Genomic DNA, 14,816 nt, shown 5'->3' on the forward strand with positions numbered 1-14,816 from the left:
GTTGTTCAAAAGAAGCAGGTGAAGTGAACAGTACAAACAGAAGTAGGGAAATGAAAGAAATCCAAATATTATTTTAAAAGTTCCACTCTACCTTTATAAAACTGTTCTTTTGATACTCTTGTTTTCCTTCTGGCTTCAACTTTTCTAGCGCTGACAGTCCGGAATGGAGGGAACGTGTTGGTCCCCTGCTACCCTTCTGGAGTGATCTACGACCTCTTGGAATGCCTGTATCAATACATCGACTCGGCCGGCCTCTCCAACATCCCTTTCTACTTCATCTCCCCGGTGGCTAACAGTTCACTTGAGTTTTCTCAGATTTTTGCTGAGTGGTATGTCTGTGTTTTTCTCTACAACTTCTGTCTGATTCAGCACATTCAAGCAGTTAGAATAGAAATGATCCTGTTTTTTTCTGACATTACTATGAAACTTTCATTTTGTTGTTTTTCTGTGTCTGTGAGATGAAGATTGTATTAATGAAAGCCAAATCAGTTATATTGCTAGAGTTGAGAAGAATAGTTATGAAGGAGGAAAGGAGGAAAGATAAAGACTTAACTTAGCTAGCACTTTCAAAATCAGTAACAAAAATGTTTACATTTATCTTCTCACATGCTGTCCTCTCTGCCTGTTACAAAGCGAAGTTGTATTCTAAAAGCTAAACAAATTTTAAAGCACAAGCTCACATTGTCTAACGTTTATAATACCAAATCTGATAGGAAAAACTATATTATTTTTCTCGTTTCAATGGCATGATATTTGACGAAATTGTTTTATCATAGCAGGAAATTGTTTGATCAAATCCTAGGGCGGGTAAATTATTGCACAATATGAAGTCCGTGAACCTTTTAAGGATTATTTAGGTGCATGTTTGACTCTAACTCACCTGGCCAAAGAAAGGGAGGGACGGGGGAAAGAGACTAACTTTTACAGTAGACCTAATCAAGCCTTAGAATGGGGCCGGCGCACACCCGTATAGGGTGTGTTTAATCCCTTTCCGTGGTGTGGGAGCCTAATGGACACAACATTCTACTAAGTTTCCAATTAGGATGTAAAGGGAATTTGTACATCATTCTGTCATAACATATCCCATATGTTGCCCCCCCCCGCACACTTTTTTAAGGACATTTTTTCCTCCCCTTTGAATTGTGGTCAAGATTTTTTTTTTCTGTACAATCATGAGTCGCTTAACAATGGGGACACATTCGGACAAATGCATGATTAGGCAATTTCGTCATTGTGTGAACATCATAGAGTGTATTTACACAAGCCCAGATGATATAGCCTACCACACACCTAAGCCGTATGGTACTAATCTTATGGGACCACCATCGTGTATGTGGTCCGTCGTTGACCAAAACATCGTTATGCACATAATTGTATTTAGACTCAGACAGGCTTGTCCATCCCATGTGCATATTATTTATGTTTGTCTGTAGGACTGTCACTTTTATTGGTACCCACTGAATTTTATCCTTTGCATTGGGTCTTTTCCCCCCCCAACATAGGAAAGTAATCTTGAATAATTAGTAGTCCACCTTAAGTATAATGTGCACATTTAATCAGCATGTTCTGAGTTTCTTCATCCAGATCCTCAGTAAGAATATTGAGAAAGCAAATTCCCAGGGCCGGCCCTGTGGGCCCCTGTGGATGGTGTCCTAGCTTGTGTGTGCTCTTCAAGTCCACTCTTCACCCATTACACACTATTCTTATCGTCAGAATATCTGATCGGATAGAATTCAGGACTGCTAAAATGAGAGTGGGTTGTTTTGGTGTTTCCATTATTTGATATCTGTTAGTTTCTAATATATGTATAATACATGTTTACTGTGAAAAAAATAAAACTTACAGAAAACAGTAAGAAAACTGAACCCATAAGCCCACTATCCAGAAATGATGTCACTGTCAGCATTCTAATGATTTCTTCTTTCCATGTAGGGATCATACTGAATATTTAATTTTGGATCCTGCTTTTAAAAATGTTAATGTGAGATTAGAGCATTATGAAATCTTTGAGAATATAACTTTTGCATGACTGCATTATTACATCATTTGTACATTATTTGTATATGGTGTAATTTATTTAACTGTTATCTTATTATTGGACGGACAGGCTTTTCCCAATTTTTCTCCTTTTAGCAATCTTCGATTAATATCATTCTTTGTATATATGACTACAGCTTTTGCTTTAGGTAATTACTGAAAGTGGAATTACTGGAACAAAGGGTATAAATATGTTTTAATGTTCATTATACAAATCTAGATTGCTTTCCAGAAAGATCTTTATGTCTTCTGTAAATTGTTCCCTTTTTGCCCATTTACTTATTAGAAGTGTTATACTTTTCTTGTCTATTTGAACCCAGCTCTGTTGTATTTCTGCAGACATTTTTTCCCATTTTGGTACTTTTGAATTTTGTCTTTGATTTTGTTTTTTAAAAAATTGTTGCATTGGAATAATTTTAGGTTTACAGAAAAGTTACAGAGATGCCACAGAGAGCTCCCATATACTTCCACTTAGTTTCCCCAGTGTTAACATCTTACGTGGCCATATGTGAATGTCAAAACTAAGAAATGAACGTCAGCACGTTGTTAGCTGAGCTCTAGTCTCATTCAGACTGCGCTAGCTCTTCTCCTAATGTGTTTCCTATTCCAGGATCCAGTCCAGGATACTACATTGCAGTTAGGTTTTTGATTTTTTTGACAAGTATTTTAGTTTTATATATTGATGCTAATTAATGTAGCATAATATACTTTGCAACAATCTAAATAACTTTTAAATTATATTATAACTTTTAAATTATATTTGTCTCTCCACCTGAGTTTGAAATAAAGACAGTACTAGTGTCTGTTTAGATACTGTAAAGTAACCCTCCATAAATATCTTCCATATTTACATCTTCCTCCAAAATGGATATAAAGTGATGTGTTTTAAATCAAGGTTAGAGAAAACTAAGAGCAGGAAATATTAGATAATACATTGTATTAATGAAGTAAATATAAAATCCTGAACTACTCCCCCAAAAGTAGTATCTGTTAGAATTGTCGAAATGGTTTAATGCTATTTTAGTAGAATTCTTAGAAGTAAGCTCTAATAATCATGCATCACTATGTATTTTTTTCCGACTTTTTTCGGCAGGGTGAGGAAGACTGGCTCTGAGCTAACATCTGTGCCAGTCTTCCTCTATTTTGCATGTGGTATGCCTCCATAGCATGGCTTGATGAGCAGCATGTAGGTCTGCACCCAGGATCTGAACCTGTGAACCTCGAATCTGTGGGCCACCGAAACAGAGCGCGTGCACTTAACTATGCCACCGGCCCGGCACCTATTTTTCCAACTTTTAAAAATGTCAAACCTACAGAACCCGCATGTACCTTGATTTGTCAGTTGTTAACTTTTTGCCACATTTGCTTTATCCAGACATCTCCATATTTTAAATGTCATATCTAGCTAGGAAAAAACATAGACTACCTAAGACATCCACAGAGTCTAGATTGAGACAGGTAGTTGCTCTCCAGTTGAGTTACCAGTGCTGCTTAGTGGGCGTGCAAAACAGAAAGTTATGTCTCTGAGGAAGGGCTATCACTTTCTCCTCAAAATTGATCGCAGCTAATGCAATATGGTAGCCTGGATTGGATCCTGGAACAGAAAAAGGACCTTAGTGGAAAAACTGGTGAAATCCAACTAAAGTCTGAAATTTAATCAGTTGTAATGTACTTATGTTAGTTTCTTAGTATCACGGCTATATAAGATGTTAACATTAGGGGACACTGGCTGAAGGGTACACAGGAACTCTGTACTGTCTTTGCAACTTTTCTGTAAACCTAAAATTACTCCAAAATAACAAGATTATTTTTTAAGAAAAAAAGGAATTGAGGAGTTTTAAAGGTTAAAAAAAATGCTCACAAGAGACTTAAATCCTGAATACTCTGTAGATGCTGGTTTTTATTCACAGTGAGATTCTCTGGCAGGAAAATCTTAATAAACTTTAGGATTTAGTATTTGTACTGCTACCACTAGGTGGCAGCAAGTGACCACGTGTGCCCTGCCTAACATGCTGGTTGTTCTTCCTCTTTAAAAGGCTTTGTCACAACAAACAGACTAAGGTGTATCTCCCAGAACCACCTTTTCCCCATGCAGAGGTAAGAAAATGGAATTATTGGGTCAGAGCAAGAAAGAAAGGTTGATAAATGGATGTGGTTGGAGATAGCAGGTCATCAGATAAAAAAATTCCTTACGTAAATTCACATAGCCCTTTGTTTCCCAGGTGAGATGACAGTGAAGTACTCTAACTCAACATTTGTTACTTTCTCTTATTAACACATTATATTACCAGTGCGTTTGTACAGTTCATGACCTACCGCTGTTCCATTGACTGCTGAGCGGTTTTATCTACTATCTACTACTAACTCTTCTGCATAACAGATTTATTCATTGCCAAGGTCTTCTTTCCAGTTAGTTGTGTTGATCATAGAGGTCAATTTTAATGATGAAAATAATAACATTTCAGTTTAGAAAATAGAGTCAAAGGTACAAACTTCTAGTTATAAAATAAATCATAGAGATATAATGTATTGCCTATTTGAAAGTTGCTAAGAGACTAGATCTTAAAAGTTCTTATCACAAGAAAAATAAATTTTGTAACTGTGTAGTGAGAGACGTTAACTAGACTTATTGTGGTGATCATTTTGCAGTATATACAAATATCGAATCATGCAATACACCTGAAACTATATAATGTTATATGTCAATTATGCTTCAATTTAAAACAAGAGAAAAATCCCCCTTCCCTCACAGAACTGATGAGTGTTTTTATATAGCCACATACCCAGTTTTGTTTGCATTGTTTTTTGCACCAAACAGTGTATCGTGGACATTTTTCTGTGTGCCTCATATCATTATATTGCTGCCTAATATTCCATAGCTATCATATGAACATATTATGGTATTTTTGACCATTCTCTTACTATCAGACAATTGCATTAGTCTGAATTTTTTGTTATATTAAAACCAAAAAAAGGATGTTTAAATTCGCATAACCACTTGAGGAAACTGGCAGTAGCTGCTAAAGCTGAACATATAACATACTCTCTGCCTCAGCAGTATTGTTCCTGAAGTCTGCACCAAACAGAAATGTGTAGGTATGTCACCAAAAGACTCGCACAAAAATCTTCAGAGCATTCTTGGTAATGGTGCTGAAGTGTGCCCAAATGCCCATGACAGTTTAATGGATATCGTGGTATATTCGCACCATGGAATACCATACATCAATGAGAACAGGAACTCTGATTGCATGCAACAGTGTAGATAAATTTCACAAATATAACGTGAGTGAAAGAAGCCAGATAAGAGAGTAGATATGGTGTGATTTTATTTATATAAAAGTTCAAAAACACACAAAACTAGTCTGTGGTATTGGAAGCCAGGATAGTGATTATCCTGGAGGTAGGGGTGGGGGCAGTAGTAATTGGAAGGGGACAAAGGGGGATTTCTGAGGAGCTGGCAGTGCTGTTACTTGATGTGTATATAGGAATATGGAAGTGTTTATTAAAATGTCACCAAGCTAGGGATTTCTGTGCTGATACATATGTCTAGGATTTGGTTGATTTATTTGTTTTACAGTTAACTATTTGACTCATAGAGTAAATTGCAACAAATGTACTGCTAATTATTTTAAATTTGACTGCTGTTTTCTTAATCCAAAGGACAGGTCTTTTATGAACCACAATGTCAAGTGGAATGCTTTGAGAAAGTTGTTTTTTCAGTCCTCACGCTCTGTTGCAGCAGCCAAGGTTTTTGCAAGCTCTGTCATTGCCACAGTGAAATTCAGACTAGAAATGTAATAATGTCACAGAAGTAAGTGCAGCAAAACATATTTTGTGGTGGACTTTGCCACTGAAAGTCTCTTTTCCTCTCCCCTAGTAACAATTAGGCTTTCTTTAGAACTTCTTTTCTAAGAGCCGTACCGCATTCTTACGGTAACACACATATGCCATGGATGACCTTTGTCCCATTTACAGTTAGGAATGTGAAAAGACCGCAGTTGTATAATCAGGGTTCCTGAACTGCACTTGTCAAGATTAGGGCATTATGGAGTTGACGCTTGGTATTGTGACCAGTTCCCATGAGAAAATACGGTTCTGCCCTTAGAACTGATGAAAAATTACTTTAGGGAATTCCTCTCCTACAGCTTCATTGCCTATACAGTTTGAACCTTACATCAGTGCAGAGGTAATTCTGGATGGTCAAGTGTCATAAGTCAGGTGGAGAGGTAGGTCCAATTGGCAGAAAGAGAGAGGACCTTATCTTAGTTTCTATGCATTGATCAGGAGAACTGCAGGAACTGTAGGTAATGCCTAAAAAGTGACTTCAGTTGTGTGCAGAGACCTGCTGCTCTTCTTAGAACCCCATTCATCTCCCTGACATCTGTGCATACAGTAGCCTTAGCCTTTGAGACAGCTGCTCACCCATTTAACTGGGGCAAGTGATGATTTGGGCCAGATAGATTATAAAAGAAGGTCAGTTTATTTGTATATAACTTGGAAGGAAAGTGGGAAGTCAATGTTTGTTCCATCTTTACTATTCATATCCCATCTAAGCATGTGACACCTGATTAAGATCTCCAGAGTAGTATTTGCAATGTTGCTAATAAAAACAGTCTTCCTGAATTAAAGATTAAATGTTCAAAGTGAAGAGTTTGGCTTGCATTTGGGGACTGCCCTATTCTGGCTCCATTCTCACTATTTGGGTGACTTGAGTTGGACTTGGAGTTGTTGACTGGGCTCCCTCGTATTATGAGTTACTTCAGGATTGAGCCATATCACACACTGTTTCTTTATCCATCAAACAGCATCTCAGGGCAATACTCCCTTTGGCCTAGTTGTATTTGGGGTCTCCGAAGTCTGGATGTTTGTCGCCTGACCTTTTGGTGCTAGAGTGGGAAGGTGAGGGCGGGGCCAAGGCAGCAGGCAGAACTTGTGAGCAGTGTCAGAAAATGCCCTCAGTGGTTGTGACTGTATGTGATGTTGCCTTGGGTCGGGCCTGAGGCTGAGAGAGTATTATCAAGTGTTCTGCTGGAAGGAGACCTTTTTGGTTCAAAACAAACACTTTTGAGAGGCATGAGGCTGTGCATGGCCTGCTTCTTACTACAGCTCTCTGTCATGAGGGCATCACAGTTCCCAAATTTCTGAAAGCCAGTTTGTTCTCTGTCTTTACTAAGTTGCCACAGTAACTGAACACAGCTACACCTTCTTAAGAGGAGGTCTTGTGCTAGTAAACCATTTTTCTTGTGTGAGGTGTTTATTGTTGACAGAACCTGGTGATTCACACATTTCGGCAAAGTTACTTATACCTCAAACAAGGACCGATACTAGAGATTTCTGGGGCCCGGGCTCAGAGTGTCAGGAAGCTATAAAGAAAGAGTTAAACGAAATCAGGCCCTGACAACCTGAAGAAAAGTTTCCATTAAGTGTGTTAACATGTCACCAAAGGGCCCATCTGTTGAGTAAGTCACATTGTAGGTAAAAAATCGGGATCTTTGTCTAATTTTAGTAAGATTTGTCTGTATTTTTAATTTCGTTCTGCTCCCCCTCCCGTGCTGTGATCCTCCTTCCGCCTAGGCGGGCTCACATCTCTTTGTGTGCTTTTCACATGTGTTCTAGCTCATTCAGACCAACAAGCTGAGGCACTACCCCAGCATCCATGGAGACTTCAGCAACGACTTCAGGCAGCCGTGTGTGGTGTTCACCGGGCACCCTTCCCTCCGGTTTGGGGACGTGGTTCATTTCATGGAGCTCTGGGGAAAATCTAGTCTCAACACTGTCATATTCACAGGTATGTAAACACACAAACAGAACCCTGCCCCTTCCACCGGGACCTTCCCCGAATGCACTGACCAGGTGGAGACCCAGGGAAGAATCTGACAGGAAGGCATGAATGTGAACCCTCTTCTATCGTAAATACCAAAGGATAAAGAAACCACAAGGTTAAGAGAGGAAAGCAAAATGTGCCGTGAGACAACTGAGTACTGGAGAAAGCTTTTACAGCTGATCCTGTAGCTTTCCCTGAGGCGGGTCTCTGCCGAGCTGCTTTGGACAGGGTTTGCAAGCTCTTGCAAGAACCGCGGTGATGCTAGTACCGGTCTTGTTCACCCCCTTCAGGAATTATTTACTGAGATGGATCTTTCTCCTTCGGTTGTAGTTTACTCTGGCTTGCAGCTTTTCTTCTGGACATGAACCCCTCAGAGTAAAACAGATCCTTTAAGGAGGTTAAGGAGGGGTTTTACTGAATCACTGTATTATTTTATCAATTTAAGGTCTTCATTCAGCCTTGGGGTTTGGCAACCTTATGGGCAATGAAGTGGAAAACCTTGATCTAAAATCTGGTCCAATTTCCTGTAACCTAAGTGAAGTTACTCACCTCTCTGAGCCTCACTTTCCTCATGGGAAAGTGGGATAATTAACGGCTCCTCCTTGGACAGCTCTGTGCATTTAGCGACATAAGAAAGCACTTCGTACAGTGCCTGGCACATAAAGGCTATTGAGAAAGTATCAGTTAACTTCTTAGAGTTGTCTAATTACTTTTAAGACTCAAGGAAAGGAGTAGAGCCTAGTTATGCCCAAAGTTCAGGGTCAGGAACACTGGGGCCTTTCCCTCTGCTCAGCCTGCTTGTGAGGAGTACCGGCGCCCTCCAGCCAGAGGCCACCAGGAACAACCAGCGGTGGAACAAAGTTGGGTTTATTGACTCAGTGCAGTGAGGGAGAACGCACACCATGGGGAAGCGTGAGGCACCTCAGAGCAGGTTAGAAAGAACTTCTTGTGGATTTGGGCTCCTGCTTGGTGATTTTGAGGTGGGTCCACAGATATGGGACGTTGCTCTGGATCGAGAACGGGCAGGGAGCAAGAATAGGTCTATGAGTGGGTAGCTTTTTTTTCTTTTTCTTTTTTTTTTGCTAAGCAATATTCACCCTAAGCTGACATCCACTGCCATCTTCCTCTTTTTTTTGTCAGCCACCACCACAGCATGGCCACTGACAGACAAGTGGTGTAGGTAGCCTGAGAACTGAACCCAGGCTGCCGAAGTGGAGTACACCAAATTAAACCACTAGGCCACTGGGCCTTTGGGTATCTTTATCATTCTTATCTAGAAGGCAGGAAGAACAGAGCCAGGATAGGGTAATGTTTGCTTGTTTTGTGGTTTGGACAGTGTTGTGGTTTTGTGTTCAGGCATGATTACAGAGGGGCTTGTTTTAGTCTTGATCCATCATGGTCAGTGAGTGTCCTTATCTGATGTTGGTGTTCTGGGAAATTGTTTACATCCAACAGGAGAACACCATGGCCTAGCCATGAGCACCAGGCCAGCTCTTACTAACACCAAGGCCTAGAACAAAGTGCCAGGAGAGCTCAGAAAAGCATCTGTCAGGGGCTGCTCTTCTCTTTCCCAGGCCCCCTTTTGGGCAAAAGCAGAGGAAATTCGGCCACAAGACAATGCATGATACCCAGAACCTCACCATTGCCAAGTTTTGCTAAGCAGGAGATCGTCCAGAGAACATTGCCTGTAGTAGGACTAAGGGTGATCTCTCCTGTTCTTTCTGAGATGTTGACTCTGATGTGACAGTGGGCCCAGTATTTACATAGGTACAGTAACAAGTGTTCGCTATGACATAAATTTTCCTTTAGCCAGCTAAGAAGAAATTGGGGGCTGTGTAATTGTCCATGGACAGATCTGGGTAATGAATTTAAATTTAAACTGGTTTATTGGGCTTCCAGAGCACAAGTCGTGTCATTTATGATGTCTGCTAGTGTCAGAGGTACGTTTGGGACCACTTTTTCCAATTGTATTACAACAGCTGTGAGAACTATGGCTCTCACAGGACACGTACAAAAGGAGTCAGTTAGCCCTCCCAGGCGGCTCGGGCTGGCCTCACTTGGGGGCTTCTGGGTGTTCTTCTTAGGGAAACAGGATCCACTGGAGGGGTGGTAATTTAAAAATCTGGAAGTTCTCTCAGTGATCCTGAAGACACCGGATAAGTTAGTGTGACAGGTGAGTGTCAGCCTGAGGGCTGTGAGAAGCTGGTGACCACGTGAGGGCACAGACCGTGCTGGGAGTCTAAGTATTGTTTTCTACACCAGCAGTGAGCCAGCTCTTTTGGCTCAAGGTGGGCAGCATCCTCCAGTGGAGAAAACAATCCCAGCCAAGTAGGCCCCAGTGAGGGCTCTTGAGAGAACAGACCGGCCGTCACGGCGAGGATGGTTCCCGATCGTGATGCGCTCGGCTTTGCTGAGAGGAGTATAACAGTCTCAGCAGAAGCATTTTGTTGACATGGGCTCAAGGTCCTTTTCTTTCTTCTCGGTGCATGCTGTCACACAGGTGACACGTGATTTGCCTCATACCGGGTGTTAACGTTGAGCGCTTGATTCGAGTGTCTCCCCCAGCTTTCTCCACACTGACAGAAGCCACTGTCTTTGTATTGAATCAGTATCTTGTGGGGGGGGACACTTTGAGACTATGTACATATCCAATCTTCCCCAAATTTTTATCTAATGTTTTTAGCATCTATTGATAATTCTGGTCTAAATAAAGTATTACTGTGACAGTTGCCAAATGGCGATACATTTTCTTAATTTCATCATTTCTTTTACATTTCTTATTGGTTAGTATTTTGTTGCAAAGAAGAGCTTCCCCTTCTCCCTCATTTATTTACATATCCAATCTCATCCTTCTCTCTATGTTAAACCTCGAGCTCACATCCAGACCTCCAACTCCACATCCATCCTTAGCATTCATTCCAGCCTCTCCCTGTCCTTACTGTAACTAACTCATCTCTCCAACGATAGGGAACCTGGCTCCCGTCACCCTCAGTGCACTCACTCACTGGCTCACCCTCCCAGCCCTGCCAGCCATCTGCTTGGCCTTGACCACACCAGCCACCACCTCGCTTGGCAGCTCTCTGTTGCCGACATTTTAAATTTTCTTTTTTGTGCTCTCCTTAGAACCTGACTTCTCATACCTGGAAGCTCTGGCTCCCTACCAGCCCTTGGCCATGAAATGCATATACTGCCCCATTGATACACGACTGAATTTCATCCAGGTGTCAAAGCTGCTTAAAGAAGTACAGGTAAGAAGGGAAACGCTCGTGTCTTCCATGGTCCTGTCCCCTCTGCGTGTTTGTGTGTCTGTGGTGCGAGGGGGGTATCTAGCTTCATTTCTTGTCCTTACTTCTCAAGCATCTGCAGAGTACTGGGACGTGTGCTGGTTACCCTTTAGTCTTCAAAGTAGTGAAAGAAGTTTCCATTCTAAAGAAATCAAAAGTGGAAGGAAAAGAAAGCATAAACAGTCTATTATTTTTGATGAGGACCATCTGTGTCCAATTAAAAGCAAATTGCCCCACCACCACCCCCAAAAAAAGTCATTCTAGAAATATATTCATCAAGCTGAAAGACAGTTGAACTTAGCTGACACATGTATTGGGCCCTTGTTGCACGTGTGGGTTAGTCCCACAAACTGTCGTTTTGCCTTTTGTTAGAGATTTGTTTGGGTTTGCTTTTGTTTGTTAGTTTATTTTTCATTTTGCATTTTCTGCCATAGATAACGGGAAGATGCACTTGGGGTAAAGTGGTAGGAAAAGGAAGCATGTCTGCACAGAAGGAGAATGTGGAGGGAACGCAGGCAATAAAAACCACTGCCCTGGGCGCATTACCACTCGGGTGGCGTGTGTTGTGGCACTCAGGGGTGGGGGAGGCTGATGGGAATTGGCAAGGAAGAAGCTGAGCACAGGCCCGAGGAAGAGTTTGATTTCCCATCCCCTCAGTGTTTCCAGGACCTTACGTGAGCGCCGAGGTGCCCTACGCTTCTTGTCTCTTCACCTAGCCGTTTAGCGTGGGGTGATTAGCTCCCTTCATTTCTTGGCCTGGATCAGAAGTTCGCTTCCTCTTCACACAACCTTTGACCTCAGGATGAGAGGTGCTGACACAGAACTCTAAGGAAGGGTCACTAGAAACAGAGAAAGCTGGAGAACCTCAGGACTGCAGCGATAGTGGATTGTGGGGCTCACGTGCTTGCTGGCCCTGCGAAGAAAGAATGTGGGTTTTTTCTAGACACGATTAGAGCAGTTAACCAACTGTCGGCCTAGTGGGGTGATCTGATACCCCACTGTGTACACATCAACATGCTGAAAGAGACCATTAAGAGCTTCTTGTTTTCATTACTAATAACTTCACACCTCAGTCCCTACACCCGCAGTATACTCCTCAGGCCCCTCGCTTGTGTGCTAATATTGGAAACTGGAGGCCACCTGGTCCCCACTATAGGAGAGGAAAACCTGGGGGACGTCTTCAGGCTGTGACTGCAGCGTGGGATGGCTTTGAGACAGTTATAAGATACTAGCCAGGCCAGGAAGAAGAACAAAGGCAGTTTGCAGAAGAGAGGAATTAGCCCTAAAGAACAAGTGCTGTTGGAATTGCTTCCAGGGACTCGAGGCTTGCTCCAAACTCAAGAGCAGTGACAATACAATGACCCTGTGGGCTGCCAGGAGCAGTGTGCAATTGGATGGTGTTTGTCGAAAGTAGACATTGGTTTACTAATTTTTTTCTCTGAAGATAACAAAAAGCGACTTTTTGCAAAAACAATTCTGTCTGATTCAGTCTGTCATACACACTTGAGTATGTGACCTAACCACCACCCACTGTAACACCAGTGGACCTGCAGAGAGATAGATACCAGAAAAAACCCAACCCCAGAACACCAAACTAGCACAAAACGTCAGTTCCTGCTAATCAGCCAGTAGCTGTAGCAGTCGATGATGGTGTGGCAAGACGACTGTGCCCTCAGGGGGCTTAGAGACCAGTGGGGAGTAGACCCCCAGAAGTCACCATCAAAGCAACTTAAATATACTGAAAAAATAAAAACAAATGCAAACTGAGGCAGTAAATCCCTTGCTCGTCAACATGGCTGGCAGTTGAGGGGTTTGTCCTGAAATTTTTATTCTTCTTTCTCCCACTGCGCTCATCTCTGCTCCCACTGGTTACTTGGATTTGAAAGGATGAGAGTTCAAAATGGCCTGAACGTGGTGAGCCTGAGCGTCCATGAAGATAAAGTTAGATAAGGAATGGGCTGCCTTTGGAAGAGGCTCCTCTCGTGTCTTCCTTCTCCCTTCACCCTGTCCCTGTCCTCTTGGCTCCTCAGCCCCTCCACGTGGTCTGTCCTGAGCAGTACACCCAGCCACCTCCAGCGCAGTCCCACAGGATGGACCTGATGATTGACTGCCAGCCGCCTGCCATGTCCTATCGGCGGGCCGAGGTCCTCGCCTTGCCCTTCAAGCGTCTGTTTGAAAAGATTGAAATCATGCCCGAGGTGAGCCATTCTCTTTCTCATGGGTAAACTTGGGTTTTCCACTTGAGTCTCTGGAAGAAGACCGTCTCAGAGGTGGCTTTCTTTTGGGTTTGTGTCAAATATGGATGAACCAAAGAACACAGACCCTTAAGCAAGTAACTGGGAAGGCAGGTGGGGTTTTCAGAGCCTTCTCATTTTTCAAGTAATGAAGTAATAGCTGTTAACATCAGGACTGCTGGACTGCTGCCTCTATTAACACGTAGTGTGTGGTACAGGAGGCCACGGCCTTGGAGAACAGAAATGCTGATGCTCTGTCCATAACCACTTTAGGGTTGTGGATTTTCTCATCCTTCCTGGACCTCATTTATGAGCAAGGGTCAAGTTTCACCAAATTCAGAGATAGATGGAAGAGATAAGAGTAACCAAAACTAAGGAATGTTAAACTGGATTACTATTAGTATGCGTATTGTACGTGTGGACAGTTGGGGCATATTGTGCATGAGTGACTGGTCAGCGGGTAAGGCAGCAAGAGTCAGATGGCCCAGCTCCCACAGTGACAGCATAGAAAACTCTGCAGGAAGCTACTTCTGGCTTCCTTTTGCCTCTTAATACAGCTTGAACATGTCCTCAAACTTTTTGGTCTCAAGACTTCTTGAAAATTAGAATTCCAAAGAACTTTTGTTTATGTGGGTTATATCTTTTGATATTTGCTATATTAGAAAGTAAAACTAAGACATTTTAAAAATATTTATTGGGGCTGGCCCCACGGACTAGTAGTTAAGTTTGGCATGTCTCATTCTGCGGCCCAGGTTCACTTCCCAGGTGCAGACCTACACCACTCATCAGCAGCAATGCTGTGGTGGCATCCTACACACAAAATAGAGGAAGACTGGCACAGATGTTAGCTCAGGGTGAATCTTCCTCAGCAAAAGAAAAAAAGATATATTAATTCATTTTTAAATAACAATATAAACTTGTTAGATGTTAACATAACTAAAATATCTTTTATGAAAAATGTTTCTAAAATAAAGAAGATAATGAGAAGAGGGGCCCTGTTTTATATTTGCAAATCTCTTTAATATCTGCCTGTGGAAGACAGCTAGACTCTCCTGTCTCCTTTTGCTTTCAGTCTGTTGTGATAATACATGTCATGTAGCCTCTAGAAAATTCCAGTGAACATTCGTGAGAGGATGAAAGTGAAAAGGGAAAAGGCAGATTATTAGGACAATCGTGGTGACCTCGATGTCCCTGCCCTGCACTGAGAGCCAGCGCTCCCGACAGCCTCTTGTGTGCTTAAGGCCCCTGACTTCTCTGCTTCTATTTTTATGGCTCTACCGTAAGATTCACTTTTCAATAAAAGTATATTTATTCATTGTAGAAAATTGGGAAAATAGAAAAAAAGGGATAAAGACAACAAAATCAGTCCTATTCCTAATATCAGAGATAACTGCTGTTCAGATTTTTGTGTGTTTGCCTGGTCTGCACGGTGTCTGA

General features: G+C 42.1%; 1 protein-coding gene across 2 annotated transcripts in view; it reads left to right on the forward strand.

Moving 5' to 3' along the window:
• Window positions 1–14,816, forward strand: part of INTS9 (integrator complex subunit 9) — a 105,328-nt gene that overhangs the window by 84,132 nt on the left and 6,380 nt on the right. For both annotated transcript variants that reach the window (XM_046657227.1, XM_046657229.1), the window contains 5 exons: window positions 149–329; window positions 4,074–4,134; window positions 7,654–7,825; window positions 10,985–11,109; window positions 13,176–13,343. In XM_046657227.1, coding sequence (XP_046513183.1) covers window positions 149–329; window positions 4,074–4,134; window positions 7,654–7,825; window positions 10,985–11,109; window positions 13,176–13,343 — 707 coding nt within the window. The remainder of the gene's footprint in view (window positions 1–148; window positions 330–4,073; window positions 4,135–7,653; window positions 7,826–10,984; window positions 11,110–13,175; window positions 13,344–14,816) is intronic.

The sequence above is a fragment of the Equus quagga genome, chromosome 3 (assembly GCF_021613505.1).
Source record: "Equus quagga isolate Etosha38 chromosome 3, UCLA_HA_Equagga_1.0, whole genome shotgun sequence".
NCBI lineage: Eukaryota > Metazoa > Chordata > Mammalia > Perissodactyla > Equidae > Equus > Equus quagga.